Raw genomic sequence first — 22,076 nt, forward strand, 5'->3', positions numbered from 1 at the left:
GCGAGTGACATTCCTTGTCGTGGCATGCACGCGACACGGTGCCACCTTGTGACGGTGAGGGCAACCGCTGCGATCACAGGGCGGCACGCCTGACGTCACGCCGCGCGGGCAACTTTCTTTTCAACCAATTCTTGGGACGCAGACCGAGCCGCAAGCTGTGCCATTTGTCAGCGGCTGTTCCAATCCGTGTTCGCATCTGATAACGAGGTCAAATTCCACCTTCGCATCAATCGTCACAAACACAACTAGCAAAGACGCAAACAGATCACATACGCACAAAACACGTGAGCGCACAAAACACGTTTATTGCGCGCAAACTTGACTTGACGTGATCCATATGAACGTTTCCTAGAAAATGAACAAAGACAAATTGACGTGGAAGCGTTTGGGCAAAAATCTCATGGCCCCGCCCCCTCAAAAAGTCAAAACAGCAAGTGGGACGCTTGTGTTTCATCACCATGCCGACGGTCTCAACTCCCGCCTAAAAAGGGAAAAGCCCTCGCCCAATCAGGAGACAGAACAGGCAGGGGCGGCGGCCAGCGTCATCAACGTCGCTGCGGCTTAAGATAGTTTCCACGGCGACAAAAAGTTGGGCGTCAGGGTCCCGGGAGCCGAATCGTGTGTGGGCGTGGGCGTGGGCGTGGGCGAGCGTTGGTAGCGGTCGTCTCGGGCGGGCGGACGCATCCAACGCGGTGCCGCCGTCGACTTCACTTGTCTGCGAAAGACAACAAAGCGGCCATGAAGGAGGCTGTGGCAAGATGACGCGAGCGCACGCCAACGTCTTGGGGGCGGGAACGCAAAGTCTCCGCAAGCAATCGTGCGCATTTGAAAAGTAAGCCTCCCAAGCCCGATGCGCCGCCCACACCAAAACGCCAATTGGTGGTCTTCCATCCATCCAGCGTCAATTCTTTCCATTTTGTCGCAATTAGGGATGGAACGATTCACTCAAGCCCCGATTGCATTTTCAGTTCCCGATTTTCAATGGGATTCATTTTTTAAAATTGGCTACCATGCTCGTCTCTGGGCGCTAGTGTGAACCCCCCCCCCGAGTCGAACCGTGCTTACCCGCGGCCTAGCAAATGTCATTTTTTAGGAGTGGAAAAGGCTTTGGGGCAAAATTTTCAAAAAGCTTGCTGGGAACGATTCCAGACACGAGCGCCTCTGCTCTTGTTTTGCTTTCATTTCCGTCACATTAGCAGGCAGGAAGCGGCTGGTCTCCGCCCACCCGCCGATGGGCACTTGACTTGCCGAAAGAGCGAGCGAGCGAGCGAGCGCGCGCGTCTTGCGCTGGTGTCGGCGCGGCCCTCAAGAGTGAATGGTGACCTCTCGGCTTTGGGAGACGCGAGCTTCCGCGCTCAAAGCTCCTCCAAGAGCCTCCCTTCGCCCACTGGCATTACAAACAGCAAGCAATCATAGTGGGCTGCATTTACTTGGTGCTTGACCCCCCCATCCCAAGTTGTTCCAAAGTGTGTGTGTGTGTGCGTGCGTGTGCGTGTGCGTGCACGAGCGCAGACCCACCTGAGTCTCCCTGCCCGCTTTTCTCCGGGGTGGCGTTGTTGCGAGCGGGCTCGTCGTAGGTCGCCTAAAAGACGAGCAGTCATCATGCAAATTTAAGAAACCAAATGTCAAAACAAAAAAAACAAAGAAAAAAACCAAATGCGCTCAACCCTGGCGCCAAGGCCGAGCGGGCGCGCCTACCTTGCGGTTCCTGCGCCTGACGAGGGCGGCGACGAGGACGGTGGCGAGGCCCAGCGCGATGAAGCCGTACTGCATCACCTCCATGACGGCGGGCAGGACCACCAGGTTGGTGTGGAAGGTGTCCAGGACGGGCCCGTCGATGTGGCCGCTCTGAGGACGGCAAGCGGCGCACGCGTCAACTGGCCGCACGCGCAAAACGCCCCGCCCCGCCCCGCCCCCACGTGACGTGACGGCGGCCGGCGCCGGGACCGTTCGGCCCTTGCGCGAGGGCCGCTCGATTATGAAACAAAAATACGCATCGTGATTATTTTGAAATCACGAGTATTCAAACAATCCTTTGTTTTTTGGTACAGGACAATGTGGAAAGGTGAAAAACATAAAGGAAAATGTAAGTCAGTTCCTTTTGGGCCAAACACAATTGATCACGTGAGTTATTATAAAATAAAAAAGGTGCAAATGTATACGTTCAAGGAGGATGGGTGTCAACAAACGCTCCGTTGGATGTAAAGGAATCGGAATCCTTTTTTTCCGACGATGGCAATTTTTGTAACGGCGGAGTGCAACAATCGTAATTGTCGTTGAATTTCCATTCATTGCGCCGCCCTCCGTCTATGACTATGAGCCGCTTTGTTTTATTTCCCTGGAAAAGCGCAAGATGCGAACGGCCCAAGTTGAGCCGAGCGGCGAGCGGCCCTTTCCGCCGTCCGGCCACCGGCGAACGATCCCCGACGCCGGCGCTTGGGCGCGGCCCGGCCCACCTCCTCAAACCAGATCATGGGCATGATGGTCTCGGGGATCTTGCCGGTCTCGCTGCAAGGAGAGAAGAAGAGGAAGCGAGAAGAGGAGCAAGAATGCGGCCGTTAGGCGGCAAGGTCGCAAACAGGAAGACTTTGATTGCGGCGGCGGCGGCAAACAAAAGGCGGACAAAAGCGCCTGGGGAGCGGCCGTACGTAATTCCTGACACTCGCTTGATGTAAAGGTTGAGCTGCAGGCGGATGGACACGTTGAGAGGGACGCCCGTTTGCTGCAAAGACAAAAGCACAGCAACACAACACGTTAACGAGACACGCGGGACGGCCGCAAACAGCTTTGTGTCAGCGGGCCGCCAGAACGGGCCGCCAGAACAGACCGCCCCCCCCCCGACGGGCACAATCGACAGACAGGAAGGCGCGTGATTGCCACTTCCTGTTTGCCTGCTGTTTTTGACTGGCGCTTTTCCTGCTTCACGTTCACACGTGTCACGCATGTTCAGCTAGGCATGTAAGCATTCATTGAAACTGAATACAAAGTCCGTTCATCCGATAATCCATTCCAATCGAGACAAATCAATCGGGCGCCTTGGCGCTCACGAGCCCGACGCGGCGACACCCGACAACCGCTACCGAACGTGAGCGCAACCGGACGTTCGTTCATTCATTCTACCAGTGCACATCGGGGGCGAATGGGGGATAGTATGGAAGCCCATTCCGGACGGGCTTCTGCTAAAAGCACTGGGGGAAAAAAAAACACAACTTTTTTTTCCTCGCTAATAATGATAATAATAATGTTTGATATAGACGGCATCCGAAGAGACTGTACGTATACCTGCCTAGTGCGCGCGAGCCTTTGCTCGAATGTATGGCCTATATAACTCGGTACAACTGTACGACTCGCGCCGTTTTAACACACGTTGTCAAATACGGGTGTACAATAATACCTTCATCAAGTCAACTTTGAGTGCTTGAGACACTTTGCAGCTCAAGCGGTGCTTGCCCGTGGATGGGCTTGCGGACGTGAATTTTTTGTGCTTTTGTACCGGCGGTACTAAAAAAAAAATAAAATATCTACCGATGATGAAAAAAAAAAAATGCATATAAATATATATATATAGACACATATATACACTCACACACATCAAATACATATCACTGTCATGTGAAAACCTCTTATCTCCATTTTTTTTCATTTTCTTCTTTTGAACTGAATCATGTTTCCGCGTTACAGAAATCGCATTAAAGTGAAAATTCAAAAAAGTTTCCAAAATTGCAGAAAAGTGTTTTTCACAGGACAGCGACGATATACATACATACACAAGACCGTCCACCTGCACGGCGCAAGCGCAACATTGGCGTTTGGCCCATCATCATCCTCCTCCTCCTCCTCCTCATGAGGACAGGAACTTCTTTTAATCATCAACAAGTTTCATTGAAGTCATTTCAACCTGAATGTGGCTGTAAACGCATTATCCAATTAGCTTATCTGCAATCCACTTGGATCAACAAACGTGGTGCGAGCTTGTGTGTGCGCGCGCGCGCGCGTCCGACATGCAACTCGGAATCTTCCAAGTGTGACACGCTGACCATCTTATTGTTGACAACATGCGGGGGCAGAAAGGTGCTCCTGTGACCTCTGACCTGTGCCCGCTCACCAAACGACGGCTTAGAGAGGAGAAGAAGAAGAAAAAAAAAAAAAAAAAGAAGAAGAAAAAAAAGTCGACCCTGACACTAATCACAAAGTCTTCCTGACGACGCACCACTTGGACGGCTTATCTCGTGACACATTTTCAGCCAGCGCCATAAAGCGGCCGCTTGCTTTATCTGGCCAAAGATAACATTTGACGGCCGCAGCAAATGTGTGCGTGCGTGCGTGCGTGCGTGCGTGCGTGCGTGCGTGCGCGTCCTCACCGGGTGGATGTCTATGAAGAGTCCGTGGCGGTCCTCGTCAGGATGGAGTCCGTGCACAGAGTCCAGCAGGACGGGGTCGGCGTTGAAGAAGTGAGGATGCGAAATGAAGACGGGAGAATCTGAGCGAGAAAAAGGCGTCAAGATGCCATTGCAAACGGGGGGCCTTCCTTGCCATTTTCGTCCGTTGCCCTCATGTGGCCACAAAGTCGGCAAAGAAGCCCAATTAGGCGCGCAACCATGAATGGAAAATCCGTGACTCGACATCCCGGCACTCGCAAGCCCTCAACACAAACGCCTAACAAAAGATCAAGCGGGGCTCGGCCGTTCGAACATACGCCTTTGGAGCGCTGAAAAATCCCGTCGGGACATTTTTCCCCCCATTCGGCATTCGGAAGGTGTCGCTCAAACATCCACGTCAACATCAACGGAAAAAGATTTGGTCTTTTGCCATTGCTTATTTTCCCCCGTGGTTATTTTGTGTTCTGGCTCTCAAACCGTTTGGTTTGATGACAGCACTGGAAAGTCTCATCTTGGCCTACTTTGACGCAAACAGTGAAGGCAATTTGGATTTGTCCTCGTCTTCTTCTTCTTCTTCTTCCCCTCCCTCACGCATTTGGGAGCTATCGGAGCCAGACTCTATCGCAAATTGCCACGCAACCGTCGGGCGAGACAAAACGCTGGCGAGTTCAACAGTCGGATGGCCCTCAGCTAACATGAATGGCGGCCTTTTTTCTTTTGGAGCCAAAGTACCATGGGATGTTCGGCGACTTTGCGCGGTCAGCTTGTCCCGCTGGCGGCGAGTCAGCGGTTGAATTTTGAAATTGTTCCACTGGCCTTCCGGAAGCTCAACTTGCACGCGGAACGCCGGTCAAAGGTTTGGAGACGCCTTCAAAGTGAAACGAGGCAAAGGCAGTCAAGCTGTTCCCTCTCGAGAGTGCGCGGCGGCCGTCGTCGGCGACCGAACGTCGGTCGAACGAACGTCGGCCGAACGAACGTCGGCCGAACGAACGTCGGCCGAACGTCGGCCGAACGAACGTCGGCCGAACGTCGGCCTCCGCGTCGCCTAGCCGACTGGGAAAAGAAATCTGGCAAAAGGGGCCAACTCCCGTTTGGATTTGGCCCAAAATTCCATCCCCATTTTGTCCTGATTTCAGGGGAGGTTGGACACGATGGCAAAAGGCTCACTTGCATGCGGGGTGTTCCCAAACTTTGGACTGGCACTTTATATCGAAGAAATGTTCCCCGGTCAACAAAATAAATAAATAATCCAAACTCATTCGTCCCTGTCAACATTTGCCAGCTGTTGCGACAGCTTTGGTAGAAAAAGACACAAAGCACAAGAGAAGGAGAAGTCGAGTCAAGCGCTTCCATTCCCCTAAACGGCCCGTGCGGCTCTCCTTGCCCGCAATCCCAGGGCATCGGGCCACCTCGGCCGCGCGCGTTTGTCCGACCTCGGCGTTGGTCAACCGCCATTTGGCCACGCAACGCAAAGCGCCACAAGTACGAGGAGCGAGCGCGACGCGGGCGCCACCGACCCTGGCGGCAGCTGCTGACGTTGAGCAGACCCGACTGGCGGCAGGGGCAGAAGCCTTCGTTGGGGGCGTAGTCGCTGCCGTTGGCGAAGAGCGTCTTGGGCGCCACGTAGCGGTACAGGGGGATGCCCCTCAGGCTGGCCGGCCGCTGGTACACCAGCTCCATCGACCTGGCGCCACAAAAACAACCGCCGCGATGACGGCGAGGGAGGGGGGGGCGCTGCCCATCGGCGGGCGGGCCGGGCGGGTTGCCACCTGCAGGCGTCGGGACTGTAGAAGGGCAGCGTGGAGCGTTTGGTCATGAAGGGCGGCCACATCTGACCCGCCGTGCCGTTGATCATGTTGCACTGAGGCGTCCGCCAGTAGTTCAGCTGAGGGCACGCGCAAAGGGGGGGCGGGGACACACGCCGGACGTCAGCTCGTCGCGTGAAGCCAAACGTGGGGGTTTTTTCAACAATATCTTCAATATCAATATCAATATCTTTGGAAAAAGCCTTTCGACGCGTCATTCTTTGGCACCAAGCTGTCGCAGAGACTCAGCTTAGCATCAAGCGCTTTGCTAGCAGCAAGGCCGCCATGCCACTCCCCTTCGCAAATTGCCTTCGTCGCGGGAAAGACGCGCAAAAAAATGATGCTTCCCGTCAAGCCTTTTTCGGGGGCCGCCTTATACGTGGAAAAGTCTCCCGCGCTTAAAGTGTCATTTTCCCCAAACTTGTTGCTTTTTCTTTTTTTTCCAACTCTGACAATAACTGCCTATCATTCAAATGCCCGGATCAGTAGAATAAAATCATTTGTACGTGTGGGCTACAACTTTGCTTATCAAAAGGTGACCCATATCTCACTCTCAATGTCTGCGCGTGCCGTCTTTTTTTTTTTTTTTTTTTTCTCCTACAGCCGCTTTCCAGCCACGCGTCGCAGCGCACGACGTTAGCGTCGGGTTACCTCGGTGAGGCCGTTCCACGAGTCCACCTTGTGCACGTTGCGGATGTCGTCCTGCCCCGTGAAGATGGTGAACAGGCCCGTGTCCGAATTGTTGAACTGCACAACGGGAGCGCGTCAGTCGGGAGGGGGGGCGGCGGGGGTCTCGGAAGCGGCGGCGGCGGGGGCGCACCTCGCTGAAGAGTCCGAACTTCCCGGAGGAGGGCAGCATCCCGGGCAGGTACTTGTTGAGGAAGTCCACCAGGCCGCTGTCGTAGCCCCACATGAGCTCGCCCACCGTCTTGGTGAGGAAGGGGCCCTCCTTGAAGGCCTTGAAGGTGGCGCTGATCATCAGACGCATGGCGAACGGAAGCTTCTCCATCATCACCGCCGCGCCCTGACGGACGCAAGCGACACTCAACGCACACGGCCATAACCGCTCGTTGGCTGCCCTTGGGCCTTTATGACACGCCCTCTTTCAACGCCTCATTGGCACCAAGGCGACAGCCTCGGGAGGCGTGCATTTGGAAGTCGGCCCTCGCTTGACACGTCTTAAAGCCATTTTTACGCTTATGACATCGTTGCTAGCGACCGTAAGAAAATACCATCCAATGGCCGAGCAAGGACGCCAAGAAAGCGCCGCTTCATGACGCCGCCATTGGATGATGCGGCATAAGGCTCCGGCTAGCGGCTAGCGGCTAGCTGCTAAGCGCCAGTGCCTGGCCGGCAACACTTACTTACTTACGCGACTCAATGGAACAGACTGAATGGAGTGTGTCGCTAGCCGCTTCTCAGGACAATCCAACCCAGTTCAATTCAATTGATTTGTAGAGCACATTTACAAAACAATGCTCTGACAAAGTGCTGCGCATAGTTGTGATATCACAACCAATGGATATATACAGAAATAAATGCATAGCCAAAATGAATAAATACAGAAAAGGACATTTCAACACACGGACGAGCGCACAATTCACGCCGTGTTAAAAGCCAGAGAATAAAAGTGGGTCTCAAGACAAGACTTAAAACACTCGACTGAGGACAAGTACAAAAAAAAAAAAAAAAAAAAAAGGCAAAAGCCGTTTGAAAAATCGTCAAAAACAGAGAGCGTACCTGGGAGGGATTTTTATTTATTCATCTTTTAAATGGACTCAAGTAGAGTAGCCAAGTACCTGTACCTTGCTATGTCCCACCACGGGAAAATTCTGCACTCCCTTATCACACTTTACTGGCGGTGCACTTGTACAGTATATGGTGGAGCCAGATAGTTCCTTCAGCGGTCAATGATTCACTCCTTCCCCACTTGCCATAGTCGGCTTTCAAGCCGCTCACCAGTCAAAAGCCCGACGTCCACGCTTTGTGGACACTTGTTGCCGACGAGCGGTACTCACCAGCACCAGCATGTTGGGGATGGTGACCACATCGGACTCGTTTCCGGCCGACATGCCGGCCTCGAAGAAGTAGCTTCGGTACTCTCGGTAGGTCACCGTGCTGTTGGCGTGGAAGGTGATGTTGTCCTTTTGGCAGTACTTCCTGCGCAAGCACGGACGAGGCGGCGAGGTCACGTGGCTGCGCGCGCTCACGCCGTCATCACATCATCGCGGCAAATCGGTGCCGGCATTTCCCGGGAATATTCATGGGACGGTTCGGGTGCAGACGGCGGGGTCACGCCTGAAACGTATTCCTCCGATGGGGAGCGACTTAAAGCCGACGCTTAAACCAGGAACTTGGCCTTGGTGCACACACTTCGAATTGTGTTAGCGAGTCTGCGCGTGTCCTACGTGACCCCCCCCCCCCGCCCCAAAAAAAAGAAACTAGGACGAGGTTGTAATGTGCGCAGCCACTGAACGGCGGACGGGCCATTCTTGCCGAGTTGGCGTTCCCACTAAGTCGATTCTCATTTTGCTAGCAAAAGCCATTGCTAAATGTTTTTAAGAATGAAATCACTGCTCGCATGTTAGATGTCACAAAAGCAAAAATATCTGCATCAGACTCTCTGCTTGATATTGTTGGACACACCAAAGGGCATTTTTCTCCGGATTCTGCGAGAAGAACGCGAAAAGGTGGAATTTGATGGGGGGTTTTTTTTTCCCCTGGCCAAACAAGAGCGTCAATTCTTCCAAGTGTGGATATGGGCAAGGTTTAAAGGTCGGCGTGGAGACGAACTCTGACCTGTACACGTAAGGGCCTCGCTGCTCCAGCATGGGCTTCTCGCCGTTCAAGACCTCCTTGGGGTTGAGCACGTTGAAGAAGTAGACGGACATGTAGAACGGCACCGGGAGGTCCTTCCACATGCGGTACGACATCTCGTTCTTGGGGTCGATCACCGTGTTCTGCGCCCACCACACAACCGGCGCGTGAGACTCGCTTTCATGCCTCGCGTACACTTTGGGACTGCTCCCGAGATACGAAATACAGACATTTTGGAAACATCGCTTTGTGATCGGGTGAGAGGCACCCGCCACGGTCGCTAACCGAAGTGCGTTCATCATGCCTGAAGAATGGAGGCCAGCACGCAATAAGCCCAGCAAGCGATTTCAGGTTACAGCGGTACGTGGCAGATTGGTTCGAAGCAAAAGACTCAAAGAAATATACAGCCGCTGAAAAAAAAACAAAAAACCCAACAACAACTAATAAACCAGCCGTGTTTGTTCAGCTTCCTGTTCATTTGAAATGCCTTGTACAAGTGAAGGTGCATTTTTTTGGACCGTATATCATGACAACAAAAACTGCTCAAATGAGTTGAATTTTAGAGCTGACGGAGACACTTTCAAAAGGTTTAAGCTCTTCCATCCAAACAATGGATGTTTTCTTGTGTGTCACTTGATCTACTCTTATTGGCACCGGACATTCAAATGAACAACAAATGAAAGGGCGCATGGTGGGCTCAGGGCTGCATGCAGTAAGAAGGTGTTGGCACTTCTTTTTACATAAGATAACGTGGCATGTGTTTTCTGACTAATAAAACAGTGACTATCAAAGTGTTTGTCTCTTCCAAAAGTGTCATTAATGAAAGGAATGGCCGATGGTGCAATGATGCCCACCAGCAGACAAACCCTTGATGACATCAACTTTTGAAAATCAAACCTCAATGTCCATTTTAGAGTCACGAATCGCCCACACGGGAACTTTTCAAGCCAAATGTGACGTTGGCGAGCAACTGAAAGGAAAAGCACACCTTTGTCCAGTGGAGAAAAAAACTGAAAAGGTAATCACGGGGGAAAGAAAAGATCTTTGAGAAAGGAACTCATCTTGCAGTTGATTTGTTGCGTTCACGTGTCGTCGGCAGGCCGGAATTTGGCACCTGTGCGGCGTTCAGCGTCCGTGGGGAACGCGAGACTCACCTTGACGATTTGATCGTCGATGATGAGCGGACCCACGATGGCCAGGACGGTCCCGAAGACCAGCGCGAGAACCCCCGCGACCATGAAGCCCAGCGCCACTTTGCTTTTGTTCGACGTCATCACCACCGCTTCTTTGTTTTGCTTCACTTTTCGCTTGTTGTTGTTGTTTTGCTGGAAGCTAACTGGTAGCCTGCTAGCTGCTGGCGGCCACACGGGCCGACTGAAGACGCGTACGTGTACGCGTGCGTGAGCGCGAGCGTGAGCGCCGAGCTCGTCTCCAGAGCGCCTCACCTCCCAGCTGACACTTTTCGGACGGACGAGTTTGAGGCGCTAGTCCGTCCGCCATCTCATTTATAGCCACAGCTATAGTACGCTGGAGTTTGCCGCGCCTGCTCCTCCTCCCCGCGTGGCATTCTGGGAAATGGAGTTCACCTTACTCCGCTTCCGCGTCTCCGACGAAAAGTCAACCGAATGCGCGGCGCTGGCCTGTCAAACTTTACAGTATCCGAATACGCCAAATGCGGAACGAGAAGTGAGCGAACCTTTGAGCTGTGCATAGCCTCATCAACATTTTACGGAGCACTTATTCGTCCCATGCCGATAAAGTTGTGTTTCACAGATCAATTTGATGCCGTGCATCGGTTGTACGAGAGACGTGATAAACTGACATTATGTCCGTTTTCAATGTCACATATTCATATGTTTGGGGGTTTTTTTGGACAAGAGGGCAAAATGACGTCAGTTGACCACATTCTAATCATGTGCACTTGATCAAATGACGAACTTTATTCAGTGTAGTATTGGTATTACAGTTATTAACATTAACAATATAAAAGGAGGCGCATACAGTAGTTGGTTGAAATGTAATAACAAAACAAAACCCAGAGCCCCCACCCCGCACGCCGGCGGCATTCGAAAATTGTTCTTGTGGAAGTGGAAGGAGAGAAGCTAACGGTTATGTGATCTGCGCGTGTTCATTTTGAAGCCAAGGTTCTTCCCAACTCCAACCCAGAAAGAGGCACCAGGAAAGAATGGATTTGAGATATTCGACAGCATTCGGAAAAGTCCAACTCTCTGAACACATTGTGCGTTGCCTTTCACGTAAGCATCCCCCAAACAGGTCCAAGGCCCATTTGGGGTGTTTGGAGTTGGCTACTCCCAGAAAAGGCCATCCAGTGGCAGTTAGTGTGTCTGTCGTGGTCGAGGGGCATCTTATCGTGGAGTTAGTAGGCTCACAATATGTCGCGTTTAGGAATCCGATCCATTCCTCTTTTGCCGCAGCTCAACCTGTGGATAGGCTGCATCCGATTGGACGCAAAGGGCTCTCTGCGTGGCATAAATGTGCGAACGAAATGGACCAAAGTGTGAACCTTGGGAGCTGGGCATGCAGCCCCGAGCGGGAAATCTTACAGCCGCCCCTGATGTGGATGGAGGGCTTCTGTCCCTCTCACTGCATGTCTCACACGCACGTATACGCACACGCACACGCACACGCACACGCACACGGGTGGGTACCTTGATGATCTGCTGGGTCATGACGGCCCGGCCCACAAAGATGAGGATGACTCCGGACAGCGCCGTGACAACTCCGGCGGCCATGAAGCCCAATGCCACCTTGGACTTGCCCACGGCCATGTTGGACGTCAGCGAAGGAGATGCGACGGCGACAGACGGCGGCTGCAGCCTTTGCCTTCCCCGCGCGGCCGGGCCGCCGGCTTTATAGGAAGGAGGCCGCGGGTTCGGCATGGGCGGCGGCGGGCGGCAGGCCTCGCCCCCGACATGCCGCGAGGAAGAACCGCCCCCAAAGTTGGCATGCAGCAAGATTCCAAACATGCATGCAGCGCATCTTCCCTTTGGATGCAAACGTGCACCGCGGTGCCCTTCTGCTCGTTCGTATTTCATCGCGCACTCGTCGTCCGATTGGTGGCGTTGCGCAGTACTCAGCAGCCGGCGGGGAAACATTTCAAGTTGACACTCAAAAGTTTTGAAATCAAACCTTGGCTGAGGGGACGTCACGAAGGCCCGCCTCCAAGGAGCCCCTTTCGTGTGTTGAGGCGCATCTTGCCGCACGCAGTTGCTTTTGCTTTTTGTCCAAGTCCAATTGTGGACTTGGCGTCTTCTCCCGCGCCTGCCTGCCGCGCGCCTTCTCTGCACGCAATTGGAGTTGTGTCTGCAAGCATCGGGCGGGTGTCAAGTGCGTCGCGTTTGATGTGCCAGCTGGTTTGTTGACTCGCAAGCAGAGCTGGGCATCGTCCCTCCGTCCCCACGTTCCCGTCCCGAATATTTAGTCGACGCACGTGGTCCCGGACAGCCAATCGGCGTCGAGAACGTCATTCATTTTCACGCGCAGACACGCCGCCAAACGAAGAACAAATATCAAACAAAAACAAGTGACAGGCACGCACGCACGCACGCACCGCGCACATCGTGGTGACGACGGGTGAAATGAAAAGAATATGGAGGATCTACACATACGTCATGGCGCCTGTGGGACCGACCGCACGCCTCCTTTCTTTTGGATTTTTTCCCTTTTATCGGCCGCGGCGTGTCAGGAGTGCGGCACCTGCGTGCGACGTGGCGGCGGCAAAGTCGGACGACTGCGATTCGATATGCAGGACGGAACGCGGCGACGGTTCGACGATGCCCAGCTCCGCCCGGCCAAGCGCGACCACGCTTCGCGCGCGTTGTGTGCGCGCGTGCTCCCGCGTGCGTGCAGGATGTGGTCAAATGTGCTGCGCTCACAAATGTGCCCAGGAGGCCAAAAGGAAAAACAGTCGTCTTCCCTTTTTTCGATTTTGTGGAACTTTGTTGATCGGAAGGAAGGAAGTCACATTGAAGTCAGATGACAGACGGCGAATGCAACGAAGGCTTTCTTCTCTTCTTCTCGGGCATCGTTTGCGGCGACGTGTTGCGATCGTTGTGACAAGACGACGAGCATCCCGCACCTTCACGTCCCTCAGAGCATTGGTCAAGTTCATTGACACCGAAGCACTTTTCCTGTGTTCCGACTACTTTGCCCTCACGTCAGCCTCGGTCATCGGCTTCGCAACGCACGTCAAGATTTTGGCGGTGACTAGTGAGCACGTTTCATTTTTCCCATTGGCGGCCCGACCCGTTCGGGGAAGCGGGAAGGTCGTCCGGGCCAATGATCGGCGCCCATATTCGGCATTTTCGCGCTGATGTCTCTGCATGACGGCCGATTTCAAATCGGGTGCTATATTTCGGAGCCTCCATTCTCGGAACTTGCTGCCATTTTCGGGGTGTACGGGTTCCGGTCGAAACGAATGATAAGTGAGGCATCTCCGTTATGTTGAATTTTGGGAAAAGTTGAACATTTCGTGAAAATTGTGGGACTGTGGGATCAATAAAGGCCTTCTTATCTTATCTCACATACAGAAGAAGACTTTGAGGGGCTACGTGCGATTTGATGATGTTTTCTCCCGGCACATTTTGATACAAGGTGAGTGCGGATGTTTGTCTCTGTGTGCCCTGCGATTGGCTGGCAACCAGTTCAGGGCGTCCCCCGCCTACTGCCCAAAGACAGCTGGGATAGGCTCCGGCACGCCCCGCGACCCTTGTGAGGAGAAGCGGTACAGATAATGGATGGATGGATGGACTTCCATTGACTAAGGCAACAAATCAAACATAAGTATGCTGCAAATGCGAAAGGCTGTTGAATGAACATCTGCTTAAAGGGGAAGTCAAGCAAACAATGTTTTTTTTAAGAATCAGTTCTATGCAGGCCCACGAGTTGAAACACGGCATTCGGATGAATATCGCGTTTGTCGAATGAGAGTTAATGTGCCCGTTTTTAGCCATCTCAGGAGGCGGCCATTTTGTCCACTGAAAGTGACATCACAGATGCTCGGGGCGCAGATAACGGCCAATCATTGCTCAGCTTGGGAAAACAGGCGAGCCGCGATTGGTGGTTCTACCTGAGCCCCGAGCGGATGTGATGTCATTTTCGGTCGACAGAAGTGACAAAATGGTCGCCGCCCCCAGAGATGGCTCAAAACGGGCGCATTTTGCTGCTTAAGCCATATTTCATATGAATCATAATGCCTTTTTTTTTTTTTTTCAACAAGTGGGCCTAGAGTGGGCCATAAAAGGAAGTGGAGCGGAGGCAGAGTTGGAGGACGGTTGAAGCCTTCCTTCTGTTCCTCACGCAAGCAAGGCATGGATGAGGAGCTTCTTGAAAAGCCAGCGCCGTCGTTTGCCGACATTCAAAAGTGACGTCATGCGCGCCACGTTCGTCATCGTCCCCTTTCATGTTTTACGTTGGCCACTTTGGACAAAGTCCGCGGCGGGCGACGGAAGCGCGGCCCTCGGATGCGCGACCGGGTGCCAAGCTAAGACGGCGGCGGGCGGGCGGGCGGCCCCACGGCGCTCACGTGCTTCCGGCCGGCCGAGGCACCCGCACAAAAGGGCCGAGTGTGCGCCGGCGCAGCCCCGCCTCTCCGTCTTTCGCCACGGACGCGCCGCATTTCACCATGAAGGCCTCCTCTCTTGGCCGCCGCGCACATGATGCTCGACGCGCTCGCTCATCTCACGCTGCCTGCAGGAAGGCCAGCGAGGGCGCTCCCAGCCTCCATTCCTTTCTCCCTCCCAGCCTCCTTTCCTCTTTCCTTCCTTCCTTCCTTCCTTCCTTCCTTCCTCCCTTCCTTCCTTCCTTCCTTCTTTCCTTCCTTCCTTCCTCCCTTCCTTCCTCCCTTCCTTCCTTCCTTCCTTCCTTCCTTCCTTCCTTCCTTCCTTCCTTCCTTCCTTCTCCTTCCCTTCCTTCCCTCCGCCCTTGCTTCCTTTCACCATTGAAAAGAGCTGAGACTCCATGAATCCGTTCCAGCCAGTCAAAAAGGCTCCATGCACATGTCGTCGCAAAGAATGCGACTAGAAACGTCGTCTCATCTCTGAATGCCTGTCAAAGATTGGTCCGCATCAGGGTTAGGGAACTCCGGTTCCTCGAGAGCCATATCGGTATCCCAAACGGGCAGGATATGGCTCTCGAGGTTCTCCACCCCTCGTCTGCATCGCGGATGTTGTCAGAAGCGTCAACAGTGAAATGAAAAAAAAAAAAAAAAGTCACGTCCAAGCGTAAAGCTGCCCCCCCGCCCGTCAGTCACCATTGGCCACACTCAGACCATCTCGCGGGAAGGCTTGATGCCAACCGTCACGTTGGTCCTCTGCGAGGGGATCTCGGCATCAAGCGCTCACCGCTCACTACAGCGTTTGCGGCCAAAACGCCACACAGGTTGCCAGCGTCACTGGCAACCTAAGATGGCCGCCCTCCGGCTTCGGCCGGGAGGAGCCGCCGGCCGTCCGGCTTCTTCTACGCCTGCGGCGGCTCGGCGACTGCCTCCCGCCTCGCTCTTCTGCCAATCTCCTCGCTCCCGGATGGAATTTCCGCCGGGAGGCGTTAGCATGCGCACGGAGGAGAGGGGAGCGAGTTGCAATTGGACACGCGAGACGGGCCCTTTGAGAGCAGCTGATCCGCGATCCGCCTCCCAGGAGCGTGACGGACAGCGGATGGCTCCCGCGGGCCAGCTCCGCTGCCGACAACAAAAAGCTGCTCTGTGCGTGCACAATTTGTCCCGCTTCCTTCATCCAACGCCAGCCCTCAAAAGCCATCAATGCCTCATCCAGGCGGCTCGCGCGCTTGCAGCGTTTCAGACTTCACTGTGCAAAGACCTCCAACCGGGTCTTTTTGACGCTGGCCCGGATGACGGACAATCTTCACTCATCCTTCCTGGCGGACGCGCTTCTCCGAATGAGATGGCCAGTGGTGCTGGAAACTGACTTGCACAGGAAAATGTTCAACCAAACCATCTGATTTTGTCGCCGCCGCGTCGGCTAGCTCAATGCTAACTTAAGAGTGCCAAATGCCATGGACTGGCTGGCGCAAATGAGCATTGATGTTCTGCCAATGACGGCGTCCAAGCAACTGCCACTTGAACACCAAGACGCGCAACGCGCGACACCGCGGCGGGCGAGCCGATCCCGGTTGACGGAGCGCACCCGGGACCGGTGTCCCGTCATTGGTCGGGCACAGAGCCAGACGAGCGCTCGCAACCACGTTGGCCTCGTGAGCCTTGAACGGGCGCCTGGCCTGCGCCTCAGTCGGGCCTTGGGCTTTTGCTTTTGCTTTTGCTTTTTCTTTGTCCTTACGCTCAACAAGAGGGCCACCCTGCTGGGAGCATGCTAAAGCTAATTAGCTGCTGATTCCAAATGCATCATTCCCTCCTCCGCAATCACTACAATGGGCTTTTGATTTGAGCGGTCGAGGCTCCATCATTCGAGGGACGCTCTGCTGCGTGTTTCTCTGGACAGCTTGCAGTGCGGTCCTCCGTCCAGCAGGGGGCAGCTGGAGCCCTCTTCAGAGTTAATTAGCAAATGAGCTTATTTAAGGAGGCGGCGCTCAGGTGAACGCCGTCATCGCTGACGAGCCGGCGTCACCATGCTGCGTCCGTTTGTTGCGTTTTTCTGCTGCGCCGCCCTTCTGCACGCGGGTAAATGTCAGCCACGTCGACTTGTTATCGAGTTTTTGGTCTCGGCGTCCGTTTGCTGACGCGTCTTTTGTTTCAGGCCGCTGCGTGCCGTTACCGCTCAAGGATAAAGGTACTGTTAGCTTGCTAGCATGTGAGCTTTAGTCGGCAATATTGTCTAATGGCTTGTCAATCTTTCGACGCAGACGTCCTGGCCAAAGCGATCGAGTACACTGAGAAAAACCCGGAGACGCTCGCAGGCCAGTGCATACTCCGGCCTCCTCCTCCGCTTCTTCTTCTTCTTCTTCTTCTTCTTCTTCTTCTTCTTCGTCGTCTTTCAATGATTAACAGTTGCGATTGTGGAAGGCTGGCAATCACTCTTTGTCATAGAAATATTCCAACTCACGCGGTTTTGTAAGTGCACGAATCTTAATTTAGACGTCTGTGTCGAAGTGGCCCCCAACAGTCACTCACTCACTTGCCCCCGGCAGAGCACCCCGCCGCCCCCAAAACAAAAAACAACCCGCTCAAGCCCGTTTCAATTAGCAAGATGAAAGGAGGCCTGCGTGTGTGTGATGTAATGGAAGGATGTAATTAGGACACCAAAAAAGGCCATTGTATTGTTCGAGGGGGCGGGGGGGTCCGATTACAGCTCCATTGGGTGCAAACTGGGCTTGGTTTGCAAGGTTACAATTCCAACATGGGAAGGATGGTGTTTGTGCGATCTCAAGATGGCGCCAACTGCAAAGGTTGCTTCACAGTAGGAATGTTTACAAACGAGTCCTGGTGGTCATCTGCGGAGCAACGTTAGCTTCGCTGCAACCCCAAACTCCTTTTGGAGCGTTCCATTTTGGAACTAGCCAATTGCGTTGCATTGTGACGTCATGTCAAGCTAAGTTGATGACATGGCGCCCTCTGTTGTTGTCACTAGCCTCACTTTGTTTGTTGCCATTCCTGCTTGCGAAGAGCAAAGTTTGCCAACAAAAAGCCGGGCCAGCATTTAACAGTGCCCGCAGTGCCGTTTGGGAGCAAATTGAGATGATTTTATTTCAGTGCATAGCGAATCTTCTTATGGCTACTTTTGTTGTTTGGTGTGCTGTGTTTTCTCATTTCAAAGATGTGCCTTAGCCCAAAGATTGAAAAACGCAGACAAGGTGACAGGCTGAGCCAAACTTTTTGCCAGCTCATATGAATGTTACATGGTAGCAAGTTTGACATTGTGGAAGGACTGAATTTCCAGACTGTGTCCTGATTTAAAAAAAAATAAATAAATAAAAAAAATCAACAAAAAAAAAACACACGCACACAAAATCTGCTGTTGTGCAAATGTGTGCACAGGCTTGGTGGACAATGCGGTGGTGGAAGGCGACATGCTTCTTGCAGTGAGTGTTTGACCGACTTGCGATTGTTTGGAACCGGAACGCCGCGAGGACCAACTGCTAACGTTGCTTGCGTTCTCGCTTGCAGGATTTCCGCAACGCGGTGGACCGCCAGTGGCCGTCCACGCGCATCCCATACGACATTGAGTACGACCTGGGTGAGACAGAGAGGGCGCGCGGCAGCGACAGCGACGTCGAAGCGCGAGCTGGATACTAACTTGGCGGCCGTCTGACAGGCTTCCGCACCGACGACATTGAGGCGGCTTTGAACATGGTCTCGTTCCACACCTGCTTATCCTTCCACCGGCGCACCAACGAGGCAGACTACCTCTTCTTCAAAAGCGGCATTGGGTGCGCCAAGCCTCTTCGATATTTGGACTCTTTTCTAGATACCGGGAGCCGCCATACGAATTTGGTGGTGGTGGCCATCATAAAATCTAACCCAATACTTCATCCAAAGACGGTGACCCAAATCAGGCTAAAAACTAGGAAGATGTGAGTAGGCAGAGGGAAGATTACCCCCCCCCCCCTTATTGATGAATTTATTCAGAGGATCCCATTTGGCTGACGTCTTCCAGTTAGGGACGTAACGATTCACTCAAGCCCCTATTCTATTTTCAGTTCCCGATTTTTGATCTGATTTTTAAGAAAATGGCTCCCATGCTCGTCTCAGCCATCCACAAAGGCAATACGCATGATATTTGGCGCAAGCGCATCATTTGATCGACACATTCCGAATGTGCTTTGCATCCGGAATGGGGAACAAAATTGAAGAACTTCATTTTTGAGCACTCAAAGAGTATATTCAAATGACCTAACTATGTTATATCTTTGAAATGTTGCTGTTGAGGTCTTGTGAGCGCCGAGTTGTCTCGATTAAAATCGATGAATCGGTTAGAATTCAATTTGAATCGGTTTTTGATTAATCATTACATCCGCACTTCTAGTACCTCCTTTTCGAAAGGAAGTTGCAGTCCCTCAACTGAAAACATTTGTCCCGCGTCATCAGCTAACGCTAAGTAAGGTAGCCTTCTGGAATGAATGGAACTGACACATGAATCAAATAGAATAAGAATGATATAATTACGTAATAGCAAGGTGGAAAAATTTGGGCTCACCAGTGTAGAAAACAGACGTCACAAAAATGCAGGTGTTGATGTGTTTAAAACCCGTAATAACCCCCAACCCCATGAGATGCGCCGAGAGAGACGGCGTGGGAACGAGAGTGACCTTGCGGTGCGATGTCAAGTCAGGGCGCAGAGCAGTTGGGCTCGCAAGTGCCACCGGTGTCTTTGCCTTGAGCGTGGCAACTGCGTTTGGGAGAAATGATTTTGAACAGCAGTCGCATTTGCTCAGACCCCAGAAGCCATGGCCGTGGGCAATGCCTTTACACTTTTTTAGGGGGGATAAATATGCGGAACGGTGTTAATTCCCCCCCCCCCCCCCCCCCCCCCCGGGTGTCAGTGGTTTCCATTGTTGTTGGGTTGCCCTCAGAAGGTCTGCGATCGGGCCGAAACCAGCCCAGAAATGTCCCAATTGCGTTTCCGAGGCGAGCTTTGACGGCCGACAATGTCGTCTTGACGTGGTTCCAAGTGCTTGCTGTGATGCCGCAGGTGCGCGTCGTACGTGGGCTTGATGGGCGGCAAGCAGGAAGTGCACGTGGGCGGCACTTGCAAGGTGGGCAACATCGTCCACGAGGTCCTCCACGCGCTGGGCTTCTACCACGAGCACACCAGGACGGACCGCGACCGACACATCACCATCGTTCCCGCCAACATCATGCAAGGTCGGACAAAAAGATTCACGGGATTCTCAACCAAGACTTTCCTTGTAGTGTCTACTTGAGTGTCTGCCATGAGTGGGAACATTGATCACTCCAAACTGGCTAATCACGACAGAGTTCCTAGAAAGAAAAGGCCGATTGAGGTTCAAGCTTTAAAAAAAACAACAACCCCGAATGGCTGTGTGGTGACGATGGAGTGGGGAATGGTTCTTAACGCATGCAGGGACTGTTTGGAATGTTTTGCTTGATCCCTTAACCCCAAAGCCGCCTACGCGTGCCACTTGGTCAACTTTTTTTTCCCCCATTTTATTTTGAATTTGCAATGAATCTTGCAAAACTTTGTTTTGAAACTTGTTGTTGTACAACTTTTGTGCAATAGTTTAATCGAATTGTTTGTAGTTTTGTCTGCACAGTGTTAATGTTCAAACTGCATAATGTTACATGGAACTTTTTTGAGGATTGAAAAATCTCAGTTTTGATCAACACTTGGGCCTTCTACGCGACCGTATTTTAATGGTAGTCATTTTGGTGGTACTTTGCGGGACACAGCTAGAGGTGGATTTTTCCAAATTGGTCCGTACCGTGTGGCCCTGGATAGTTCCCGAAGTTAGCCATCTCATCTTACTCCCTCTGACTAGGGACCGAGCAAAGAGTGAATAATTGACACCGTTTGACTTGTTGAAGCTGCACAGTGGGATGCGCGGCGAGCACAAACGCGACAGTGGCAGTTGGCCAGTAGAGGGCGCTGCCCTACCAACTCAGCCGAGTCACCTTGCATGAAACTATAACAAATATTTTCAAATGGTTGATTTGAGAAGTTGCCCTGCGATTGGCTGGCAAGCAATTCAGGGCGTCCCCCGCCTACTGCCCAAAGACAGCTGGGATAGGCTCCAGCACGCCCCGCGACCCTTGTGAGGAGAAGCGGTAGAGATAATGGATGGATGATTTTTGAAGTGAGGGCCAAATGGCGTACAGTAAGTGATGAGTTTCATTTCTCGGTCATTTTATGGCACAATAGAGCGCCAAGGTGTTTGCCCATAGACTCTTGTTGCAAGTTGGACCCGTACAGTCGCTTTTCATCCATGCGAAGGTCGCGTGTTGATTTTCAGCGCCCGCGAAGGAGTTCACCCTGGCATCGTCGGTGGCCCTGCTGTCTCGAGTTGCAGTTGATTGGACCGTGCCCGCGTGTTGCCGTGCGACTGAACGCTGAACGCAGTTTTGCTACCGTTACTCCAGCCTGTTTTTTTTTTCCCCCCCTCCCCCCTCCAAGGACATCATAAGAACTTCCAGATGCAACTGGGAGAAACTTTCCAGCTCCCGTATGACCTGCCCTCCATCATGCACTACGGCAGGTAACGGGCGCAGGTTCAAGTTGACATTGTGCCAATGTATCTGATTGTGCGCTGGCGACGGGCGCAGCACTTTCTTCTCGGCGAACGGGCAGCCCACCATCGTGGCCAAGGTGAAGGACAACAACATGGGCCAGCGCTTCGCCATGACGCCGTCCGACGTCCAAAGAGTTCGCCTGCTCTACAAATGCGGTGAGTTCCTTCTTTGAAACGCTTGCCTAACTAACGTTCCAGAAGCTTGCTGTAAACGTGGTCCTGCCACCTTGATCAGACCAAGTGGACAAGGTGGCGGAACCGTACTGGTTGGAACCTGCCCCCATGCCTGTGCCCGTCTTCAATGCGCACATGTATGACGTCGGCAGCCTCCCCCGCGGAACCACACAGTCGCCGCTGGAGGGCGCCAGAAACAACGGTTCAACCGACTCCAATGTTTAAATAAAGTCGCCTTTCTGTCGTCACTGCAGTGGTGCCTTGATTTGAGTTTTCGCAAGTCGCGCGCGCACTTAAATGGAATAATTGATGTACGGCACGGGCGATTTGCAGGATGAGCGTTCGAGGGGTGCTGAGTTCCTGACCAGGCGAGATAACATTTCATTCCCACGTTTATGAACGAGCGGCAGCACTTTTGGCTGAAGTCTGACGAAAGAATCAACGTATGAACATGTTGAGCCACAGCAAAAGAGGAATGGATTGCGGGGTTGTATGACCCAGCAGTTTTAAGGGTGCAAAATTCTCTTTTTTTAAAATGTTTTTTTTTTTCTTATCACTTCGGTTAAGGAAGTGGTGTCTTGCAGCCGAAAATGCGGCCTTCGCAGGACGCGTCTTGTGAATTTGGACACAGCCACAATGCCAACACATGTTGTGTAGTGTGTCAATACAGTCCTTGAGGAATCATCAACCCATCTCAAGTATGTAGCAGTCGGTGTACGCGTCA

At 52.8% G+C, this 22,076-nt stretch overlaps 2 protein-coding genes across 6 annotated transcripts; one reads left to right on the forward strand and one right to left on the reverse strand.

Moving 5' to 3' along the window:
* Positions 1 to 285: 285 nt before the first annotated feature.
* scarb1 (scavenger receptor class B, member 1) lies at positions 286 to 12,803 on the reverse strand. Of its 5 annotated transcripts, XM_086054573.1 has the most exons (14): positions 10,156 to 10,581; positions 9,232 to 9,411; positions 8,984 to 9,144; positions 8,203 to 8,344; positions 7,005 to 7,208; positions 6,836 to 6,931; positions 6,149 to 6,264; positions 5,897 to 6,063; positions 4,362 to 4,480; positions 2,649 to 2,722; positions 2,457 to 2,508; positions 1,699 to 1,848; positions 1,519 to 1,582; positions 286 to 715 (listed from the first exon to the last, which is right to left on the reverse strand). In XM_086054573.1, exons 2-14 carry the CDS (start codon positions 9,301 to 9,303, stop codon positions 708 to 710), a joined length of 1,425 nt encoding a protein of 474 aa, XP_085910699.1. In that variant the 5' UTR covers positions 9,304 to 9,411; positions 10,156 to 10,581; the 3' UTR covers positions 286 to 707. The 5 variants fall into 5 exon arrangements, with proteins under 5 accessions (XP_085910699.1, XP_085910697.1, XP_085910698.1 ...); XM_086054571.1 differs by lacking the exons at positions 9,232 to 9,411; positions 10,156 to 10,581 and adding an exon at positions 11,671 to 12,803; XM_086054572.1 differs by lacking the exon at positions 9,232 to 9,411 and having other exon boundaries at positions 10,156 to 10,580.
* Positions 12,804 to 15,593: 2,790 nt separating this feature from the next.
* On the forward strand, positions 15,594 to 21,600 carry LOC147136011 (low choriolytic enzyme). The gene is made up of 10 exons (XM_086054577.1): positions 15,594 to 16,655; positions 16,732 to 16,764; positions 16,838 to 16,891; positions 17,970 to 18,013; positions 18,099 to 18,168; positions 18,247 to 18,361; positions 19,624 to 19,796; positions 21,064 to 21,145; positions 21,213 to 21,334; positions 21,414 to 21,600. Exons 1-10 carry the CDS (start codon positions 16,604 to 16,606, stop codon positions 21,575 to 21,577), a joined length of 909 nt encoding a protein of 302 aa, XP_085910703.1. The 5' UTR covers positions 15,594 to 16,603; the 3' UTR covers positions 21,578 to 21,600.
* The last annotated feature ends 476 nt before the right edge of the window (positions 21,601 to 22,076 follow it).

This window comes from Filicampus tigris, chromosome 15 (genome assembly GCF_054856515.1).
Source record: "Filicampus tigris isolate MCC_2025a chromosome 15, RoL_Ftig_1.0, whole genome shotgun sequence".
Lineage (NCBI taxonomy): Eukaryota > Metazoa > Chordata > Actinopteri > Syngnathiformes > Syngnathidae > Filicampus > Filicampus tigris.